Below are 23,373 nucleotides of genomic sequence, written 5' to 3'. Positions count from 1 at the left end.
TTCTAAACTTCTGAATACTTAAAGGAAACTCTTATTTTAATCACAAAGAGAGTCTCCCTTTCTCAGTGATCCTGGCAATTTTCAACACATGCCGTGCTCAACATGCTTTTATCAAAAGATGGACCGGAAAACCATCTGAGACCATGTGGGACCAGCATCAACTAACGGTTCATATCCGAGGACTGTGTGTCAATTTTAACATGACAGCACCAGACCACAGGGGGAACCACATGGGGTTCAATGGCAAATAAACTCACGTAATCGCAGGGTGTCAGAGTGCCCATGTCTGCCATTATTTTCAAGTTAGTACCTGTGGCAAGATGATGTGATGTTGCCATCTTTCCCTTTGACCTTAATAACAGAACTCTGACTCAGTTTGAGGCAAAAACTTGCCCAATTAAAATATCTGCTCTCCCAGCCAATATGCAGCCACACACAGTCCTCATTTCCTGAGACATTAGCATCCCCCAGGGTAGGACGTGAAGGGAAGCTTTCGTGTTCCCACTCAAAGGGGACATATTACAAAGGCTCTCTCCTCTTTTGCCCTCCGCAATCTTAGGATGGAAGTTTCCTCCATGACAACAACAATCTGTGTTATATTTAACCGACTAAACCCTTCCCAAGCACAAGAACCAATTCTTTAGACCCATCTCCTCAGTCAGTTTGGCTCCTCACCCAACAATAAAAGATCCCTAGCATTTGTTGAAATAAATAAATAAGAGGGATGATGCACTGTGGACTTAAGAGGTGACGCATCCTGACAAATCCAAAGCCAGTGTCTCTTCAATGCCAACACCCCTCTTAAGTCCACAGTGCTGCTGACCACATAGAGCACTTTGATATTCAGTGCTTGAAAATATGCATAAAGTCCAAAAGTCACCATGAATCAGTAATGATTTTAAATAAATATGTCTTTCAATAAAGCACACGAGAGTTGAAAAGTAGTTGATACATTTGCAAAGTATATGTTTTTGGTCTATAGAAAATGCACATGGGGTTCACAGGTGTCTTTTTTTCAAGATTTTATTTATTCATTTATTTTATTTATTTTGTTTATTTTATTTGAGAAAGAAAGACAGCACAAGCCTGGGAGAGAAACAGAGGGAGAGGGAGAGGGAGAGGGAGAAGCAGACTCCTCGTTGAGCAGGGAGCCTGACATGCGGCTCGATCCCACAACCCTGGGATCATGACCCAAGCCAAAGGCAGACAACTAACTGAGCCATCCAGGTGCCCCAGGGTTCACAGATGTCTTTAAAAAAAACAACAACTCCATGACCCTCTCGAGTTCCAAGATCCACGGGTCAAAAAGCATTAATCCCTAATAAGAGCATTTTATTTGAATCTACCGCATTGTCAGTAGACTACCCAAAACCCCAAGATGTGAGTTGTAATAGAGCCATGACTTTGCCTTCTGCTCTGGCCAACTTTAATCTAGTTTTAAATTTCTGAAGCAGGCTTCTGCTCCTATTTATAATGTGAAGTTTAAAAAAACATGTTAACACTTATGAAATTGTTATGCTACATAAAAATTCCCCTGAGTCTGGGATGCCCATAAGAAATGCAAGAGATGAAAAATAATTTGCTCTATCACGCATTTTCTTATTTACCAGCAGGCATTAATAGCTTTGAATCAAAGTTAAATTTCCTATTTAGAGGGGCCAATGATTGAAATAAGAAAGATAAATAGCATCGGTTTCTTAACATAATGAAAGCAGGCATCTGCTAAGTTCCAACAAGGACTTTTTAAAGTGCATTTTACAAGCAATCAACAGTCTATCAATTTCTTCCAGGCCTTGGATCGAAATGAATCCATTTTTCCTCTCCATCTACAACCCAATAAATGAGTTTTGATGGCCATCTAAGGCAGAGATCACATGCTCTTAACCATAAGCCAAAACAAAAAGTGAGAATTTTTTTAAAAAGCCCCCCAAAAAACAATGGCTTTGAAGCAACAGTCAAACTTACCCAGTTGAGCCGTGATCCAGCCGACCAAGAGCCTTTAGCTGCTGAAAAGGAAGACAGGAGAAAGGAGAGGTGGCCATCGCCCCCTGGGAGAGCTATAAAAAAAAAATATCTGAAAACTACAGCAGTCAGCAAGACAGCTCGGAGAAATTCAGGAGTGGAGAGAGCTTCACTCCCATTCATTGTGAGGAGAGCAAGAGGAGAAAAGAAAGAAAGGGGAATCCACACAAAAGGGAGCAAACACAGATCCGGCCCCAAATCCCAAATCACCCAGCAAGTCTACCTTTTGAGTAGAGAGATCCCTGCAAATTGGGTTTTACTTCCAGAAGACTCCCTCCAAGTTTTTGCTGAATGCTTGCCCTGCCCCAAGGTACCCTGCCAGCACACGTCCCCTCCTGTTCAGAGCACACACATATCTCACGGGCCAGCCTCTGTCCAACCAGGGCATTAAATTACATTATGAAGAGAAACGTCAGTTCTCTGGGCCAAGGAGTAAAGAGATCAGCATTGAGCCTGTGCTATTTACCACCAGCACAACAGAGGGAAGGAAACACCAATTAGTGCGCTTTTTAGACGCTGCGCTCTTCCTTCTCTGGACCACCTTACTCCCCGAAAACCACCGAGCTGTATCATTCAGTGTGTCAACATCCCAAAACACATATTGGCTGTCCTCTGAACGTGAATATTTAAGTATAACTTCCATTTTCCCAAGAGGGTTCCCACAGGGGGAATGCTAATTTGAATTTTCTTTGGTTGTACAACGCGCTCTCCCAAATTTGCACTTTTGCAAAGCCATTCATTTTCTACAAAGCATCAAGCTCCTAGAGAAAAGACAAGGGGGTGGGGTGTGGGAGGGGGCAGGGGGGTGGCGGGGGGGGGGGGGGGGGGGTAGGAGGGGTGCCCCAGCTAATGCCCTAGCTAACTGATGCCAGATGAACTTTCCTGGATTCAGAGAGCTTTGTTTTGAAGATTTCCGCCTTGTATTAAATCAAAGTGGCAAAGCAGGTCTTGAAGACTAGTGAACTACATTCTCCACCCCGAAGGTCAGGGCTGCCAAAGTCGGACGTATTTAACTTTCTGGGCTAAAAGAGCCCACACTGTCCTAGAGTGAACTTACGGAGCCATTCACATTTTCAACCAACAACTACAACAAATGTTTCTCGAGAACCGAGACTCAGCCTGAGACTCCATCTCTTTGGCTATTTTGGCCCAAATGACTGTTTGCATCCTTGACACTATTTCTGCCCCAGATGCAGAGACAAGAGGGCTTCATTTTATAGTGTGTACCCACACTACTTTATTTGTTTTGGACGTCGTAAAAGCATCATTACTTAAAATGATGGGCCGCTTTTTCAGTACAGAGATTTGGCAGAAAGGTGAGAGTGACATCCAAGTTATAAAAACCTTAAGATTTATAGCAGATGCCAATAGCAGGGCTACACCCTTATAAACAAGGACAGAAATCATTCTCCAGTGATGGGCCAGGACTCAGGACTATGGGATGATGAGGATTCTTTTTGTTCAATGGCACTTACAAGGCTATGTGCGTGAAGAATTCCAGGGAGAGAAATGTCTGCATCCTTCCTTCACCCCCCCAGTTGAGCAAGCAGACTTTTGACAGGGAAAGGTTATCCATAGGGGCACCTGGGTAGCTCAGTGGTTGAGCCTCTGCCTTTGGCTTGGGTCGTGATCCTGGGGTCCTGGGACTGAGTCCCACATCTGCTTCTGCCTCTGCCTATGTCTCTCTCTCTCTCTTTCTGTGTGTGTCTCTCATGAATAAATAAATAAAATCTTTAAAAAAAAAAAAAAAGGAAAGGGTACCCATAAGAAAGGATAGGTGCATGTCCATGAGACCTTCTGGTTGGCATCTCGGAGACCCCTTCAGCATGGCTGTCTCGATTTTCTCCACACGCCAAGCTCTGCTCCATAAGAACATTTTGTGACACAGAATTTGAAAGGCCAAATAGGAAGGAAAATCCTTCCTGTATATCAGAGTTTGTGGTTGCAAGCAGTAGACACCAACTCCAGCTCACTTCAGAAGAAAGAAAATTGATTATCAGAGTGATACCAGATTGAAAGGAGGACAGGAGGACCAAGCTCCGAAAGGACGGGGATCAAGAAGCTTCTGGGACGTGTGCAGCAGGACTATGGATCTTGGTGGCCAGAATAACCAGTTTTGGTGACTTTCAGCCTTTTTGCCATCCTGCTCCAGATCCCAGTTTTGGGAGAGGGTGTCTGATTAACTTAGATACCAATCCCTCTCCCAAAAGTAAATGGAGCCCACCCCCACACACACCCCAACAGGAGAGACAGAATAATTCCCAAAAATGAGATCAGGGTGCTGTTACCAAAGATGGGAAATGAAGCAGGGCAGAAAAACCCTACAGATGTCCACTTCAGCCACCATATAAAAAATAAACATATTTTTTTCAATTTCTAAAGCCCACTCTGTCAAAAAGTACTATAAGTATTATCACCCAAGGGTCTGTGCCACAATGTCCCATATAAAGAACCACATGGTAAGTTCTAGGGTCTTCAACTTAGGAAAACATTTAGGGTTCCACATGAGTTGATGGAGATTCTTCTATTAGATAAGAGAGCTAAGCAATTCATTACGTTTCTCTTCTTACTTAGGCTGCCAGGAAGCTCAGAGCTGGAAGTTTCAGGCTCAGTTACAGTAGCTCTCCTAGGTTTTCAGGTACAACTAAATCCTTCATTACATGACTAGTATTTGAGGGGTTTTGTTTCAGTCTTGTTTTACTGTGTCAGTGATATTTCTATCTTTTACTGAAAAGTACTTCAAAAGCACTTGGTTTTCTTTCTTAACTAACCAAACGCCAATCTTTTCGGAATTACATAAGGATCTAACATGTAAGTGTATTTTCTGAGCTTTTAGACTGGCCAAGAGCTTTATGTTCTGGAGCCAGCATGATCTCTTTCTCTTTCTGCTATGACAGAGTTAATGTTGTGCAGCAGAAACTATTTCACATGAATTTCTGGTTTTAAAAGATGCTGTTGGGGGGCACCTGGGCAGCTCATTGGGTGAGGCGTCTGACTCGATTTCAGCTCAGATCATGATCTCAAGAGTCCTGAAATCAAGCCCCACTTTGGGCTCTGTGCTGAGCATGGAGCCTGCTTAAGATTCTCTCTCTCCCTCTGCCCTTCTCCTGCTCACACTCTCTTGCTCTCACTCTCTCTCTCAAAAAAAATAAATAAATAAATAAATAAATAAATAAATAAATAAATAAATAAATAAATAAAAATAAAAGGTGCTGGAGGAAAACAGATTAAATTAGGTTAGAGAGGAGATAGATGAATAATAACCCAACTCTGAGTCTGATTTACCATGTGCAACAATTTTCAGAATAGTTATCAATATAGTCATAAACTTTAATTAGAAGGGGGTCTAATGGAGGAATAATAGGGAACTGTGTCAAACCTAACTAGATGGTTTGACTCAGAGGAACCAGGAGATACACAATGTTTGTGCGTTCATGGACCATATTGATGGGTAAGAGTGAGAGGTCTAATTCATTGGTTTATAGTTTAAGCCACCTCCTGGTTAACTCCGTGTCCTTTTCATGCTAAAAATAATCAGAATCTCATACTTCTGCAGGAATGGGCAGCGCTAAGGAGACCAGCAGCATATCTGAGAAGATAAGTGAAGTAGCAGATCTGCTCCCAAGAGGATCAGAAAACATTTACAGTGTGCTTTTGAATGGCTTGGGATTGGTTTTTTGGGGCTGATTTTTTTGGGAGTTGTGTGTGTGTGTTTGGAAACAGGGATCCTCAAATATGAAGGTGTTGCCACTATTAAAAATGTCTTTAAGTTTGGGTTTCCTGAAATAACATTTGAGCATTTCTTCATAGGCTGATAACCTGCGAGGAAAACATTGAATGCCATTAAACTAAAAAAACTACTCTCCAACCTCTCAATTTCTCCCCTTTTGGAAGCAATCTGTTCCAACGTTTGGCAGTAAAAATGCCCCCAAATGAGCCAATATTGTAACAATGAGAAAGTTCCACTTGCCTGGCATGGGATATGCGGGGGATGTGGATACAGTGAAAAGTCAGAGAAGCCTCCCACCTCTGCCTGGAAGCCCTCTCCTGTGCTCAGGATCAGCAAATGGCATGCCCAAGGCCACCTGTGGTTCCCAGGCTTCTGTGTGCACTGGAGAGAAGGGGCAACAGCTAGTTCCTGCTCCAATCATATAAACTCTGACACACAGATCCCAAAAAAGAGGGAGAGAAGAACTGGCCTCCAGGCAGAAGGTGGGCTCCTGGAGTTGTGCCTGCAGAGCAAAAAATGATGCTAAGCAAATAAACACAGTCACACAACATTCTATCACCTTGACCTTTGAAAGAAGACCAAGAACCTTGTCCTGATTCCAAGGACTACATGAATTTTGGATTTATTCTTCCCACCAGCCAAAGGAGCTGAACTAGACCACGGTCCCCAACCCCAACACCCCAGGCCCATCAGCTTATGTGACGTAGTGACACCCACTCTGTAAGACTGGGACAAGCTTCCCCTCCACATGGAACAGCGCTGGCCAATGGTCACCATGTCAGAACCCACTGGGGTTTTTGAACCTCCCATTCTCTAAGAGAATCAGAAAATCCAGATTTCCTTATAAATTCCTCTAATTTTTCAATCCTGGAAACTAATTTGTCAAGTTTTTATAGATACTGAAGGTGCCAAAGGAAATATTTTTGTAAGCTAGAGCCAAGCCTCAGGCCCACAGTTTGTCAACTTAAAGAAGTTCAAGTTGTGGATTGAAGCGCTCTGGATTGCGGAATGCTTCTTCACAAAGAGCTGGCTTCTCTTCTCCCACGTAGAAATTCACGGGGCACTGGCATCTGAAAGGCCACAAGAAGTCCTGCAGTAAACCAGACTCACTTTGTTTCACCCACTGCTTCCCAAAACTATTTAAAGACTGAATCCTGTGTGGCAAGACTCACATGAGTAGCTCACTAAATTCATGGTCCATGGAACACACTTTGAGAAACACCAAAATTCTCTTATCCATCTAGCCCTAAGATGCTATGCTGCTATTCCTAGCTCACCCTTGGAAGTAAAATAGGGGAAGAAATTAGTATTTACTGACTCCCAATAATTGCCAGTTACCATGATATGCTCTCTGTATTCCATACCTCAATGAATAGTTAAGAGCTAAATGTTACTACCCCCATTTTAAAGTTGAAAAAATACAAATCAGAGGCCCTGAAGTAATTTCTAATAAGTGAGGCAGCAAGATTTACATCCAGAGGTGCCTGATAAAAACCCCATGACCTTTCCCCTGTTCAACAGCCTATATGGGCCACAGGTAGCCAGACTCATAGCCTAAAGAAATACTCTCTATTTCCCCCAAGACGCCTGCCCTTTGGCTTTCGATCTCCTTTGTATTCCCCCCTCAATGCTTCCTAGTTTTTCATCTGAAAAACTTTAGTTTTCCAAAACAGCCAGATAATCCACCAAAGCATTCAGCACCACTGAGCAGGTGTGAACATCGGATGCCCCTGCTCCAAAGAATAATGTTTCAATGGGCCAACAGCTGCATTGAACATGTGACTGGCAGCTACCTTTTGGGGAGCACACGTTCGTGCCAGGGATGGTGCTGTGTCTGCGTGACTTCCTCTACCCTCCCACTTCTTCCTCTTTCTTGTCTGCACATTCTTTACCCCCTCCTCTGAAATCTCTCCTCTGCCTGGCTTTCTTGCCCATCTGCTGTCCCTCACCTCCATGTACTTCATTTCTTTCCCTCACTCCCAAAGTGACAGAGTTAGGAACAGAAGTCTAGCATTTTTACTTGCCATTCTTAGGGGTGACCACACAGCCTGGTTTGCCAGGGGACTCTGGTTTACGCCCGCTATACCAGTTAATTATTAATAGTGTCCCCAGCACCTCAACAGGACCTCAGATTGGACAATATGCAACATGGTCTCCTTACATATTTACTGAATAAATTCTTATACTACTTGCTCTTTGCTTTACAAGAGATTGAGTCAAGTGTCTTCAATTTTCCTCCTAGAGGAGGAAAAAAATGTTTTTAAACTAGATTAATATTATTTTTATAAATGCTTCTCAAAACCATTCTACTAAGGTTCAACGGCTATCGGTAAAGTCACTAGGGGCTAGGTAAAGTTTTGAGTTGCCATACTCACAAGAAAAAGGATTATTTCATAAGAAATCCAGACCCTACCTCGGCTAGACACTTCACATTCACAAACTGGAATCAAGACCCACTCATGGTTTTGTATGATGTAGTCTCTGTTTCCTATTGCAGGAGAAAGAAAAGGAAGAAGGTGGTCCAGCCAGCCATGGGGCCAGGACCCTGGAAATTCACCCATCCGACAGCACAAGCTCCTAAGTCTACTGGCCACGGGGGTCAGAGTCAGGTGCTGGGGCAAAGGGCAACAAAGGCCTCAGAGGACCAAGCCATCTGGGTAGGTTGTAAAGAAGTGAGAAACAAAGCACCAGAAGCAAGAACACAATAGCATGACAGAAAGAACAAGGCACCAACTGGAACCATCCACCCTTTTGGCAGGATTTCCTCTTTTGCTCAACTACTTGCTTCACTTAGGATCCTGAGGCAAACTAACATTGATGAAACCTGTCATTTCAAGGACTAAATAAAGGAATGTTTTAAAAGGAGTGACTGGAACTCTAGGGAAAAAACCAGAGCTTGTTATTTAGACGCTAGGTTAGAATTTTAATTTCTAGTTAAAAGAACACGAAAGCTACAGAGAATTCACTGAAGTGAGGGCAAAAACCATGTATTTTTGAGTTCCCCCAACACCTAGCACTGTGCCTGCCATACAATGACTACTTCACATAGCTTCTTAAAAACAGCTTTATGGGATCCCTGGGTGGCGCAGCGGTTTGGCGACTGCCTTTGGCCCAGGGCGCGATGCTGGAGACCCGGGATCGAATCCCATGTCAGGCTCCCGGTGCATGGAGCCTGCTTCTCCCTCTGCCTGTGACTCTGCCTCTCTCTCTCTCTGTGACTATCATAAATAAATAAAAAATTTAAAAACAAAAAAAAAAACAGCTTTATATAGATCCAGGTGACGTGTAATACACTGTGTGATTTCCAGTTTGGCATGTATAGACGCCCATGAAACCATCACCATAATGAAGATGTTGAACACATCCGTCACCCTCCAACATCTACGCAAGCCATTTTCAAATTCTTTCCTCACACACATCCAATTCTCAGATCCACTGATCTGCCTTCCATCACGTCCCCACCAGCAGCAGGAGCTCCAATTCATCCACTCCCTTGCCAGCATACAGGGTGGTTGAAGTCTCTTTAATTTTAGCTATTCTATAGTTACATGATGATACCTCACTGTGGTTTTAATTTGCATTTTCTTGATAATTAATGATGTTCAACAGCTTCATGTGTTTGTTTCCTGTCCATATAACCTCTTTGTTCAACTGTTTGTTTTTTTTAATTGGGTTATCTTATTATTGAGTTTTGAGAGTCCTTTTGGTATCGCAGATAGAAGTCCTTTCTTACAGATATATGATTTGCAAGCATTTTCTCCCAGTCTGTGTCTTATCTATTCATTGTCTTCTTAAAATGGCTTAAAGAGCAGAAGGTTTTCACAGCACATGGGTTGCTCCAGTGGTTGAGCATCTGCCTTTGGCTTGGGTGGTGATCCTGGGCTCCTGAGATCGAGTTCCGTATCCAGCTCCCTGCAGGGAGACTGCTTCTCCCTCTGCCTACATCTCTGCCCCTCTCTATGTCCCTCATGAATAAATAAATGAAATTAATTTAAAAAAAGAGCAGAAGATTTTCATTTTGATGAAGTCCAATTTAATCAAATCTTTCTTTTATTGATCATGTTTTTGTTATTGCTCTAAGAAATCTTGGCCCAATCCAACAAAACTTTGGGGTATAACAGGCCTGTTCATTGTCTTGATGTTTAGAATGCTTATGCTGATGTATAAAAAGTTACAAAGACTTTCCACTGTCTTTTTCTGGAAATTCCATAGGTTTAAGGTTTTATTTAGTCCTGTGATGAATTTTGAGTGAGTTTTCGTATGCCAGAAGTCTGAGGTAAGGATTAAAGTTTGGAGTTGGTTGTTCTGCACAGGGATATCCAATTATGCCAGCATCATTTGTTGCAAAGACTATCCTGTCTCCAGCAAACTATGTTCTTTGCACCTTTGCCAGAAGCGCCCAGACTTCAGATCAAAAAGAAGACTTCTCACAAAAGGCCTTCATTAACAGCTGCTAAAATATAAAACATGCGTACTCATAGATATAGCAAATCTCATGCTTCCAGTCCTGTCTAAAGAAATACGAGCACAAGTACATAAGGATATACCCAGAGAGTTATAACAGTATTATTTACAGGCAGGAGGGCAACAAAAGAACGTGGATATGCCCCGGATCCAACCTGATAGAGGAAGGACTGAATAAATTGCGACCCAACTCTACTACAAATCCCATGCAGATCCTAAAAGGAATGAGTTGGAGCTATATTAGAGTAGTTTCCCCCTTATCGATGTGGAATATGTTCCAAGACGCCCAGAGGATATCTGAAACCCTGCATATGCTATGTTTTTTTCCTATATATACATACCTATGATAAATTTTAATTTAGCTAGGTACAGTAAGAAATTAACAAAAATAACTGATAATAAAACAATTATAACAACATATTGTCACAGAAGTGATTGTGGTCTCTGTCCCCCAAAATATCTTATATAACTGTACTCATATTTCTTCTGATAGTAAAGTGAATGATGTAGGTGTTGCCATGTGACCTTTAGCAACTACTGACCTTCTAATGATCTGTCAGAAGAAGGATCATGTGTTTCTGGACTGTAGTTGACTGCCAGTAACTGAAAGCACGGAACACAGAACCATGGAGAAGGGGGAGCCAACTGTACTGACCAGAGGAGATCCCTAGGAAGCACTTTGTAAAGTGAAAAAGAAAAAGCAAAATAATACATATATAGTATATTATTGAAACACATGAGAAAGATCTAAATATGCATCTATATATTTGTACATGTTTGCACAAACCTGGAAGAAAGCTGTGGGAAAATCACTACCAGACAGATCCTATGAGTTTCCTTCATGGGGAGAATTGGGAAATCTAGAGAAAGCTTATTAGCATCTTAACACACTTCCCAGCTGTGTGATTTGTTACCTTGTCACCCTAGGCAGATATTATTTTGTCATTTTTAAAAAAGATTTTATTTATTCATGAGAGACAGAGAGAGAGAGAGATTGAGAGAGAGAGAGGCAGAGACACAGGCAGAGGGAGAAGCAGGCTCCATCAGGAAGCCCGACGTGGGACTCAATCCCGGGTCTCCAGAATCATGCCCTGGGCTGAAGGCAGCACTGAACAGCTGAGCCACCCGGGCTGCCCTTATTTTGTCATTTTATTTATTTTTTTTTTTTATCAAATCAAGTATAAAATAGTAGCCATGACATGAAGCAGATATGCCACTTCATTTCACATCTGCACTGCCATTTGGGGGGAAAAAAGTCCCATTGCTCTTTTTTTCTTTTCTTTTTTGGCAATTGGTTCAAGCAGGGAGAAATGTGCTGGTGCCCAGAGGATACCCAAAAGAAAATTCTAAAGTAAGTATTATAGGCTGAAGTGTCTCTCCAAAAATTCCTATGCTGAAACCCCAATACCTCAGAATGTGACCTGACTCAGAATGAGGCTCATCACAGACGTAAGTAGTCCCCAGAGGAGGGTAGGCCCCTGATCCAACATGCCTGGCATCCTTCTAAGGAGACACACACTGGGAGACCACCATGTGCCAAGGGCCAGCTAAGATTTCCAAAAGACCACCAGACGCTAGGAGCGAGGCACAGCACAGATTCTCCCTCATGGCCTCAGAGGAAACCTCAACTGCCGACACCCTGATTTCAGACTTCCAGCCTCCACATCTGTGAGACAAGAAGTTTCTCTTCCTTAGGACACCCGGCCTGTGGTACCTTGTTATGGCAGCGCTCGGAAGCTAGTGCACGAGGCCACCAAGAATGTCAGCCCAACACAAACTAGCCACCCCTCTGCCCCATGGCCCCACAGACCCCGGCTCAGCCCCCAGGGAGCATCCACAGGCCCGTCAGAAAGGAAACGGCAGTGTCCACTCCCACACCCCACACCATGGGTGGCTTGGACCCCAGGATGTTGCACACACCTGGGGAAAAGGCAGCCAGTTCCTGATGGAAAGGCCTCAAAGCATGTGCTGGGAAGAAGGCGCTAGGCCATCTGGGTATTCATCCTCAGACCCACAATTACAAAGAAGCTGTGAGGAAAGGACTTGTCATGAAGGGATCAGAACGGCCTATCCTCACAGGAGGATGGCAATTAAGGAGCCTCTTTTTCCTGGCATCTCTACTCCCCCTTCCCTGCCCACCCCCGAGCGCAGGATTCTCTTCTTCCTGAGGAAGAGAATGAAAGGTAAAATAGCATTTTAAAACCCAAGAGGCTCTCCACTCTGAGATGTGCAGACCCCAGGGCCGCCCTGCCCTCACCCAGGCTCCTTGCCCTCGGGGGCAGGGGGGGCAAAAAGTGTCTGCTGCACTTGGGAGGGAGGAAAGCAAGTGTGATGACTCCTCCTCGTGACACTGACTTTTTTTGTCTTAAAAGTGAGTTGGGTACTTTCTAGAAAGCGATTCTTCATTAAAATAATTTATACTGTTACCAAGTGAAAAACGAAAACAAAGCAAAATATCCAGCCAGATGCAAATCATCAACCAGACAATCATCTGGGGCTGCCCGGAGGGGACTCGAAAGTCAACCCACACGGGTCTCCGTGGGGCAGAGGCAAGCACCGGAGGCCTGTCCCCCAGAGACTCTGCAGGGTCTGTGACAATCTTGAGGATCAAACCCTAGCCCACCCTTGGTCTCTACCTGCCTGGAAAAGTGTCTCTGAGATCCGCCTTAAAGCAAACTGTCTTTCACATCCCATAATTTTAACGATCAAAGTTAACTATCTCTTGAAGCACATTTACTATCTGTTCCAGGGGCGCTCCCTTTAGCAACGCAAGACCCGTTCCCCGCCATCCCTAGGCTCTTGACCAGAAGCAGATGAGGGAGGAAGAAGCAGTGATTTAGTTGTTTTATAATGTCTGTTTTCATTTTCTCTGAATCCGCTGTAAATAAATTCACACACTCAGTAGCAAAAGAGTGTGCTACAGAGACACATTCATTTTGTCCCAGTTTATGAAAGTCAGGCATACCCAGGCTTCTGGAAATACACAGAACTCGGTCAAAGGCGATGTGGTTTCATTAGTGTATTAGTTTACTATGGCTGCTGTAACAAGTTGCCACAGATGGGGCAACAATAGAAATGTATTCTCAAAAAAAAAAAAGAAAAAAGAAAAAAGAAAAAAGAAATGTACTCTCTCATAGTTCTGGAGGCTGGAAGCCCCAAATCAAGGTGGCAGCAGGGCGATGCTCCCTGTAAAGACTCTAAGGAAGGACATTCCCCTGATTCGTCTAGTTTCTGGTGGTTGCCAACCCCCCCCCCCCTGGCATTCCTGCGCTTGTGGAAGCATGACTCCATTCTCTGCCTCTGTCTTCACAAGGCTTTCTCCTTCTTATGCCTTCCTCTGTGCCTTCAAATCTCTCCTTATCCTAAGGACACCAGTCACTGGATTTAGGGCTCCCCTAATCCGAGTGACTCAACTCGATTACATCTGCACAGACCCTATTTTCACACGAGGCAGCATTGATAATGGCAGGGCTAGGTCTTCAGCATATATGTGGGGGCCGGGGGGAGGCCCACCACAATGCATAAGACATGGGGACCAGGGTTCGAGTCTGAGGCTGCGCCCATTAGGAAGGCCAAAGGTGCAAGGAATAAAAGGCTCAACTAGTGTTTAAGCTTCAACAAGCAGAAGGAAGTGGTGTTTTCCTCGCTACCAGAACCTCCCTTATCAAAGCGAGACCTCAGTGGCAACGAGTGAGGGAAGAGGAAGCAGCTCTGGGCCATCAGACACAGGAGAGAAGACCTCAGCAAGACGAGGAACCCAAGTGGCAAGACTCACCAGCATTAGGTGAGAGAGCTCCCCCAGACTTTGGAAGCACGGAAATAGGCCAAGGACATAGGGCCAGTCTGTGCCTGACTCCTGACAAGGTCCTCGTCCAGATCCTGGCCTGAGGGTTGGACCTGGAATACTCTGATGCTCTATCACTGGCTGGCAGCTAAATTGGGATCAAAACCTCTTTTTAAGTTGACATAAAATGATAGTAACTGATTCCACTAGCCTCCAAGGAGGTCTTTGGACAACAACCTCAACTATTTCTTCCTGCTGGACTTAAACAAAGCCTCCATTTAGATTTGTGCCCCAGGGGTGGGTGGGGGGGTGTGAGTGAAGCACACTGCAGTGTTACTGGGTGTTTTGGGACTAGTTTTATTTGCTGACCACTAACGACTCCCTGAATTGCTGCTATTCGCTATTTGTGGAGTCGAATAGCCCCATGGAAGGAAGCCTGATTCCCCAGCTGCCTTGGGGCTGTCTGGGGCTGACTCTTCCAGGACCCAATTTACAGGATTAATCTGCATAGTGGCGGGGGGGGGGGGGGGGGGGCAGTCAGTGCGACTGGGATGTGGGGGAGGAGGGAGCCAATCTGGAACATCAAACAAAATGCAAAAAGTTGCCTAACACCCCAAGATAACCCAGTACATTCAACATGAAACAGCCCAGTTAGGCAATGGGTAACCAGGGGGCAGAGTTTTTTGGTTTTTTTCCAAGGCTGGCATTTTGCAAGTCACTTGGTGGAGATTTTGCTGACAAATGCACAGAAAGACCCAATGATGTAAGACAGCATGCTGCTTCTCAAAGACCTCACAGTAATGATATCTCCAAGTTTCCTCTGCAAACGATAAAGCCCAAGGCTTTGTACTTACTCATCTAAGACGCACGAAAAGACTGGCAAAATCTAGGATCCCTTCGGTGAGAACCCTGTGCGTCCCTAAGAGTAGCTACCACTTATTTCCAAGCCGTTGCTCCTGAACTCCCCAATCTCCTTCCCCCTGCCCCCCACTTTTGGTGTAAACGTGGAAGGACTGCAGACCAGACCAGGCTTGATTACCATCTTTCAAGGTCTCTAGTTTGGATAAATGCCATGTGCTCCAGTTGAAGAGACTCTTAAACAGCAACTGGGATTTCAGCTAAAGTACGATATAACCACTTACGTCGTCCCCCCACCACCATCACCACCCAGAGGTGTGAGCCACCCAAAGAGGGTAGCCCTTGTCGGCACAGGCAGCCAGACAACATCAACAAGAAATATGAAAGCAGCCCCTCTGAGCCACCGGACTCCCCCCACCCCCGCTACAATTTTCTTTATTAATAACAGTGGCCCCAGCAGGTGTAGAGCATCTTCTTACCCTTCTGCACTACAGAGAAGTGGCTAAGAAGTGAGTTCGGAAGCCAGACCAGCCAGATTCCAGCTCTGCTCATTTCTGGCTGTCCAACCCTGACCGAATCTTTTAACCTCTTTGGCTTTCAGGGGGTTTTTCACTATAAAATGGGGATAAAGAGGCTAGGGAAGGCAAATGAACTAGATAATTCAAATAAAACTCCTTAGCACAGCGCCCCATACACAGTGCGTGCTCCATAAAAACGGGCTGCTACTACCACTACCTTCCTTACTCTGTGTTCCTCTTGTCAATTTGGTCGGCCTGGAAAAGGGTCTTGCTTGCCAAAGGTTTCTCTCTGCCCAGCGTTCCTGGTCTAATGGTCTCCAGCTGCTGTTCTAGAGGGTTCCTCCATCAATCCTCAGGGGAAAAGTGGAAGGGGCTGGATAACAGAGAATAAGTCTAGAACAATCTCCAGTGCAAGGGCAGATGAAATCTATCAGCTCAAGCAAGGCGGAGAAAGGACAATATAAGTACTGGGGGGCGGGGGGGGAGGAACGAAGTACTCTCGGCTCCTATAATCTCCAAAGTTGTAACTCCAATAAAACAGAAGTTTTATTTCCTTGAACCTTTTTGCCAGCCCAGACGTTCACCAGAAACCAAAGGAGGCAGGATCTGGTTTTCTCCCTACCCTTCCTCATTTCACCCCATTTTGAAGGTGCTGATGCTTGGCCACTGAACAGAGTAAGAGTAAAAAGGAAAGCGATGGGGGCAGGAGAAGGATCCAAGCTGAGAAGCCAAAAGCCAAGCTTTACGGATGGAAGTTCGGTATTTTCTGGATCTGCCACAGGAAAAATTTCAATCTCAGGGAAGACAGGCAAATGATTAACCTGGAACCTTGTGGAACGCCTCATGAGGGGCACCTGGGTGGCTCAGTCGGTTAAGCATCTGACTCTTGGTTTGGACTCAAGTCATGATCTCAGGGGTCATGAGATCGAACCCCATATCAGGCTCCGTGCTTGGCACAGAGTCTGCTTGGGATTCTCTCTGCCTCCTCTTCTGCTCATTGTCTCTCCCTCTCTCTCTCCCCCCCGCTAAAATAAATAAATAAATCTTAAAAAAAAAAAAAAAGCCTCATGAGAAAACAGTTCCCCATCGACTCCACAATTCGAATTTGCTAGAACTTGCTTCTCACACAGCTTCCTACTATCCCATTCCACTCCACCCTTGTAACAGCTCCACCTCAGGCCCGGATCCCTTGGCCTCCTTTGTCTCAAACTGAGTCTCCATTCATCTTTCTCTTGTTCTCCTCCTTTCCTGGCCTGCAGAAAAATGTATCTGGTGGCTCACTGGAGACATGTGCTCTGGGGAAACACACGTTTCTATGGCTAACGTGTCCTCACTCTTGCACAGAGGAGTCTGTCATTTCTAACGGACCCTCCCTGCCCAAGAATGAAGACAATTAGGAAATCCATGCAGATTTTAAGGTATCAAGGCCAGAAGTAATCTCAGCTCTGTGTTTTTAAAGACCAATACATAGCCCTTTTTCTATTAAAAAGTCCCCTGTACTTCTCTGAGAAGAGCCTGTTTCAAATCTGCTCCTTTAAAAATTTATAACTCCCCCGAGTGCCTCCAAGGGAGAAAAAAAAAAAAAAAAGAAAAGGTCTGCTGTGCAGTACAGGAGGTGAAAAGGGAAGAACTCATATGTATTCATTTTCAAAAGTTGGGGTGGTAATTTAAATCCTCACATCCCTTTTGATCCTATTATATTTTTAATGGCAGAAGCTCGCAGCCAGGGCTCGAGTGGGATGCAACAGAAGTTTTAACATTCAGGGGAGCAGCTGAACTTGCCGCGGGTTGTGTGAATGAGGAACGATCCAGCTCAGCCCGGCTCGGGGCAACAGGTCGCAGTGCCCGTGCTGGATTTGGGTCAATCAGCTGCACCTCAAATCGGGAAGCATAAGCATCGCTGCGTCTGGCAAGGAAGTGAGTTTTGATAGTGATAATTAAACCTGCCCAAAGATGTCATGTCCCGAGCAAAACGGCTAGCTGCCAGCCCCAAATTAGCTACAGAGTGACCGTCCGGCCTACGCAAGTTTCGGCCACGCTCCCAGGGCCCCAGACCCTTTGCATGGGCATCATCTAGCAGGAACTCATAAAATCAATTAAGAAAAGACGGCCTTCCTTTCTTCCCTCGCCTCTTTTGTTTCTAGGTATTTGTACAAGAAATTGGCTCCTGAGTCCTCAGTCCTATTAAGGAAGCTCTGGGAATGTTTCCTTGAAGGATTTTCCGCACTCCAGCTCATCTAAATTGAAGTCTTCCATTAAAAATTAATGAAGAAAAAAAAAATTAATGAGGTTGTATGAGAAGGTGAGGAATGTGTGTAAGAAGGGTGGGGCTTTGACTTCATTCACGAGTGGGACTCATCATTCATTTCCCCACTGAACACAATTCCCATCAGCATCTCCAAGGGCCACAGAATCGGGGCAAGATAAAGCATCCCATTCACTGAGGAATCGGAAACCCACGTTCCTATATGGTGGTGCCTTGAGGGCAACACGGGGAAGAAAAAAAAAATCCCAGACAGCAAACAGAGACCGTGACAAACAAAACCACAAGGAATGTAAATAAAATATTATTACGCGCAGCTCACTCACCACCTCACCCTCAGCAACTCCCTCCCCCAGACGCAAAGAAGCAAAAACATGCAAAATGTGTGTTTTGGAGAAAAAAAGAAAAAAGAGTGGAGCTGCTGTGTGGAAAGAAGCCCGACTATGAAGATTTTTTTTCCCCCCTCCATTTGGTCCGCTTCTATAATCGCAAGGCAGGAGCCGGACCTTTCAAAGGGAACCCGGCTTGTTTACCCATTTTCATTTGGGGAGCGTGAAGTTGAGCCTCCTGTTGGCAAGAACCTTCCAGCAGCGATCTGATCTTAGCCAGTGATAAGACATGTTTACCTGAGCTTTCAAAAGCCCAAACCGGGGGCTCTTTCAACATGACACTTCAACATGCAGGCAATGCACTGCAAGCGCAAACTGTAATCAACCAGGCTCGTGCCAAACGCACATGTGTACGTTTCACAGAAGAGCCAGGAGGACGTTTCTAGTAAAGGAACCATTGCCATGCGGAGCGCGAGCCAGAGCTCTCGCCTGCCAAGGGTCACGTGCTCCGGAGCACACAGGAGTCCTTAAATGAAACAGAAATAACTGCGAGAGACAAAATCCACAAACTTTGCAGAGGCACACAGCCCCGGGCCAGAAAAGCCACCTCAAGGAACTCTGGCCTCATCTCTCCAAGGACTTCTGAGAGTGGGGCTACTCACTTGGATGGGGAACCCACCCCCCCCCCCCCCCAGCTCCAGTCACTCCTTCCTTTAGAATAGAAGCCGTGCCCTGAACCGATCGGGGAATTCAAATGCCCAACTGGTAACTGGGGTCACTGCCAAAAAATATTCACATCGCCTCTGGTCCATCATTCAGAAGCTCGATGTGACTGACGGTCTCTTACTAAGACGAGGAGGTTAGAGGCTGGTCACCCACCACACTGTCCCCAAGGTTAAAGGTCTCTTTTCTCGGGGAGTCTGTTTGAGATCCTGGGGGACTGGCCTGGTGTCTCAGGTTCTGTTCATGTGACCCCACTCCCCACAAATCCACAGGCCCAGGGAGGCTTAGAAGCGGGGCGTGGGGCATCTGTTTGTGCTAAATGCAATGCCCTCTGCAGGTTAATCCTCAGTATGAGAGCTCCCAGGCAAAGGGTAGCCTCTCCCAGGATGGAAGGAGCAGTCTGCATTCTGCATTTGGAGCTCTGAATGTTCATTGAGAAACCTCCGGAGCCAGCCAGGGCTCCTGGCCTCCACTGTACTAAGTCTTCAGACCCACTAGGCCTCCAATGGTGCTATATTTTACCACTTAAACACTTCTTCAAAGTTTACTACGAAACAATGTGGCTGCGAGCTTGCCAAAAGTTGGACTGCAGGATTCAGTGGATTTTATCTGGCAGAGAAGCTGCCCTCTCCCTGGTGAATATATCTGTCAGCAAAAGGCAGTCATCAAACCTTTGCAGTCTGGGCGGTTCCAGGGTGCCAAGTGTCACTGGAAGAGCTCCTTTCCGTAAACATCCCTCTTGCTCATTTTGCCCCCCTTCCCAACGCCCCGGCTACGGAATCCAAATTAAATCCAAATCCAAATTAAAGGCAGCCTGTCATCTCAGTAGACGGCACTGAAAAACTTTGGATGGGATGACCCAGAGCGCCAGTATTCCTCCTGGCCCACAACTTCACTTCTGGCGTTGGAGATCGTCTGGGCGAGTTGAAGTTCAGGGGAGAATGGAAAGGAGAGCACCAAGAAATAGGAAGAAAATAATAATAATAAATAAAATAAAATAAAATAAGATAAAATAAAATATAAAATAAATAAAATATAAATAAAATAAATAAAATAAGATAGATAAGATAATGAAATAAAAAATAAAATAAAATAAATAAAATAAGATAAGATAAAATAAAAAAATAAAAAAATAAAATAAAATAAAATAAATAAAAATAAATAAGATAGATAATAAAATAAAAAAATAAAATAAAATAAAATAAATAAAATAAAATAAAAATAAATAAAATAAGATAGATAAGATAATAAAATAAAAAATAAAATAAAATAAAATAAATAAAAATAAATAAGATAGATAAGATAATAAAATAAAAAAATAAAATAAAATAAAATAAATAATAAATAAAATAAAATAAATAAATAAAATACAATAAAATAAATAAAATAAAGTATAATAAAATAAAATAAATAAATAAAATACAATAAAATAAATAAAATAAAGTATAATAAAATAAAATAAATAAATAAAATAAAATAAAATAAAATAAAATAAAATAAATAAATAAAATAAAATAAGCATCCCATGGCCACCCCAACGCAAGTTTGATATTTCCAAATCATACTCTCACAAATTACCTGCTCTTTCCTGGAGACCAAAAAGAAAAAGGAAAAGGAGAAATCTGGAGGCAAGAAAAGAAAACAAGCACCCCAGGCCAGTAAATTGTCACAGGGGAACGTGATCTAGAACCGCTGCTCAGAAAGTGCAGCCTGACATCTCCGGCCTCGCACGCCGACACCCCCGGCCAAAAGTTGGAAGGCCCCGGGGCGCGGCGTGTCCGGGGTCGGGGTCGGGGTCGGGTTCGGGGTCGCGCCCCCCCCCCCTCCGCCGGCTGCGGGGCCGCGGTCAGCAGCGCCCTCTCGCCCCCGCGGCTCCCGCCCGCGCCCTGGGTCAAAGCCCCGCCGAGGCGCAGCGCGCCCCCTGGGCTCCCGCCGGAGCGCCGCCGCCTCCTCCAGGCTGGCCCCCGGCGCTGCGGCGGCCCCTACCTGCAGGCGCTCGGTGGCCGGCTGCCACATCTTCCAGCCCCGGGCTCCGGGCAGCGCAGACGCGGGCGACACTCGCTCCGGATGGCTCCGGGGGACGGGGCGAGGGGCTGCGGCGCCGCTTCACATCTGGGGCGGGCGTCCGCCGGGGGTGCGGTGCGGTGCGGGTGCGGTGCGGTGCGGTGCGGTGCGGTGCGGTGCGTCCCGGGCCGCGGCCGCGCGGGGAGGGCGCGGGGGCCGCGAGCAGAGGAGGCGGCGCCGCGCTCGGCTGCCGGCAACTTGTGGGCACGGCCAGCGCCGCTGTCCTGGCGCCGCTGCGAGAGGACTGCGCAGCTCCGCCCGGGCCGCGAGCGCACGGCGGCGGCGGCGGCCGCTCCCCCTCCCGCCCCCTCCCCTCCCTCCCTCCCCTCCCCTCCCTCCCCTCCCCGCCCCCGCCCGGACCTGCGCGCTCTGAGCATGCCCGGGAGCCCGCACCCCGCGCCCGCACCCGCACCCCCGCGCCGCGGGGCCCGAGAGCGGACGGGCTGGCGGGGGCGGCCAGGGCAGGGCCTGGGGCGCGCGCGCGGGGGCCAGGGGGGCTCCGGGTCAGCGGGCATCCCTGAAGCCGCGCCACCGACTTTCCATTCATTCATTCATTCATTTATTCATTCATTCCCGGGGGCCCCCTTCTTCCCCCCCCCGGTTAACTGAGCAGCTAGTACGTCCTCACTGCTACATCCAACACTGGAGAAGGCTCCCCTTCCCCTTCCCCGGGGCTCGCTAGCCAGGGTCAGGTGGCGACAGGTGTTAGGGGAGCACATAAGCAGGGGCTGGTGAGGGAGAAAGGGAAACGAAACGGGAGAGCTTCCGCAGATGGGGAGCCTGGCAGTGTCTGGAGCAAGACCCAGAAAGGGACCCGCGGGGTGAGGGATGCTGCGCTGGGCTCAGGATGAGGTGCGGGTACCTGGGTGAGGAGGGTAGTGCAAGCTCCCAGTTCTTGGTTCTTCCTGAGACCTGCCAGGTGCTGCAGGAGCTCGCAGATCCCACGGGGAATGGGGGTCGCGGTGGGGGGGGGCACTGTGGGAGCCCAGGCCTGGAGGCTCACAAGCCAGTGTTCCCACCTGGAAATAACTACTTTTCTAAACAGGCCTGCCTCTTGCCATCCTCTTGACAGCTAGGCAAGATTAGCATGAAAATATTCCCATCAGGGGCACCCCGGGTGGCTCAGTGGTTGAGCAGCTGCCTTTGGCTCAGTGCATGATCCCAGAGTCCCGGGATCGAATCCCACATCAGGCTCCCTGCATGGAGCCTGCTTCTCCCTCTGCCTGTGTCTCTGCCTCTCTCTCTCTCTCTCTCTCTCTCTCTCTCTCTCTCTCTCTGTGTGTGTCTCTCATGAATAAACAAAATCTTTAAAAAATAAAATACTCCCATCATACGGATGAAATAAATGAGGCTTGCAGTTTAGGTCGCTGTCCAGGTGACACAGCCAGTGAGTGGCCTAGAGTGAGCACACTCAGATGACTTTGAGGCCAGAGCTCTTGACTTGCGCCTCTAACTCCTCTGACCTCCAGGAATGCCTGGGCAAAAGAGCAACCCTCTGGGCCTGGGGGTTTGGGGAACTTGGCAGGGTAGGGAAGCTAAGCTGAGCGCTGGAGGGCTGATGAAGAGTGTGGGCCGAGAGCGTGCTGGGAAATGCTGGGGCAGAAAGAACAGAGATCGAGGAAGAAGAGCATGCAGCATGTGGGGGCCCAAAGGTCCTGAGAGGCAGCATCCAGGGAGTGGGGGGGGGGGGGTGGCTGGCAGAAGGAGGGTTCTGACAACATAGGGCACTGGGGCACGTGCACAGCCTGGGTCCTGAGCCATCTGTGCACTATCAAACTTAACACCCCGTGTCCAGAAGGACCTGTGCTTATCTCATGCATAGGTAGCATGATTTCCAGATTTCAGAGTGCTCTGGAATCCAGCCCTCGGCTTATCGGATCCCCCTAGCCCATCTCCCAAGGCCTGGAGAACGCAAGATTCACAGAGTCGCCCAGAGCAGAGCCGCACCCTGATGATCTCAGATCCAGGGCTCTGGCCCCCCACGATGTCCTTTACCAGGGCTCCATGCATCACCTTCCAGACCACAAAGTTGTGGGTCAGCAGCCCTGCCCTGGCAGGTCCAACACCCTTGGCACCCTAGGAGCCTCTGGCAGAGTCACAGAGCTGCTTCTCGGGGCTGGTCTCGGTCTCCCCAGATGAACACAGGACACCCCTCTCCCCAGCTTCTGCTTGAAGACCTTTTTCAGCTGCTTCCCGAGGCCCTGCCACTTGCTCTGGACCCATCGATAAACCCCCGGTGCTGAGGCCCTGGTGATCGGCCCTCCGTGGATATACATCTCTGATGCTTGCTCATGTGGTCTGTTTTGAGATGTTATTTTTAGTTTTCCCATAACGACATCCTGCACACCTCCCACACCTAGAAAACTCCTGATGAGAATAATAGACCTTCCCAGCCTCCCAGCTCCCTTTTGTCAAATCCCAACGCAGAAAGAGATGCACTTCGTTGCGAAAATCTAGAAAATCCAAATGTGCATATTAAACCTCTCAGGAAGCTAAAAATGGGAATATTCAGTTGCCAGAGATGTCTTCAGACTCAAGCTTCGAAACCATCCTCAGTTGCAGATGCTTCCGTGGAAAAGTGATTTTGTTTTAAATAGCAGCGGGATGAGATACCGGCC

General features: G+C 46.5%; 1 protein-coding gene across 5 annotated transcripts in view; it reads right to left on the bottom strand.

Annotated features, from left to right (window-relative positions):
* The window catches only part of PID1 (phosphotyrosine interaction domain containing 1), a 228,382-nt gene extending 207,367 nt beyond the window's left edge, over positions 1–21,015 (bottom strand). Inside the window, exons 1-2 of one of the 5 annotated variants that reach the window (XM_026006314.2) lie at positions 2,246–2,566; positions 1,966–2,006 (exon numbers count right to left, since the gene is read on the bottom strand). Coding sequence is in view for 2 of the 5 variants with exons in the window: in XM_072719319.1 (XP_072575420.1) it covers positions 1,966–2,145 (180 nt within the window). In the remaining 3 variants the exon portion in view is untranslated. Of the gene's footprint in view, positions 1–1,965; positions 2,196–2,245; positions 2,567–20,269; positions 20,372–20,677 lie in introns of those variants that run through there. The other 4 variants (XM_026006310.2, XM_072719321.1, XM_026006312.2 and 1 more) reach the window with 4 other exon arrangements.
* Positions 21,016–23,373: the final 2,358 nt, after the last annotated feature.

The sequence above is a fragment of the Vulpes vulpes genome, chromosome 9, assembly GCF_048418805.1.
Source record: "Vulpes vulpes isolate BD-2025 chromosome 9, VulVul3, whole genome shotgun sequence".
NCBI classification, from domain to species: Eukaryota; Metazoa; Chordata; class Mammalia; order Carnivora; family Canidae; genus Vulpes; species Vulpes vulpes.
Note: the sequence above shows the minus strand (reverse complement) of the source record. Positions and strands in the feature narration are given on the sequence as shown.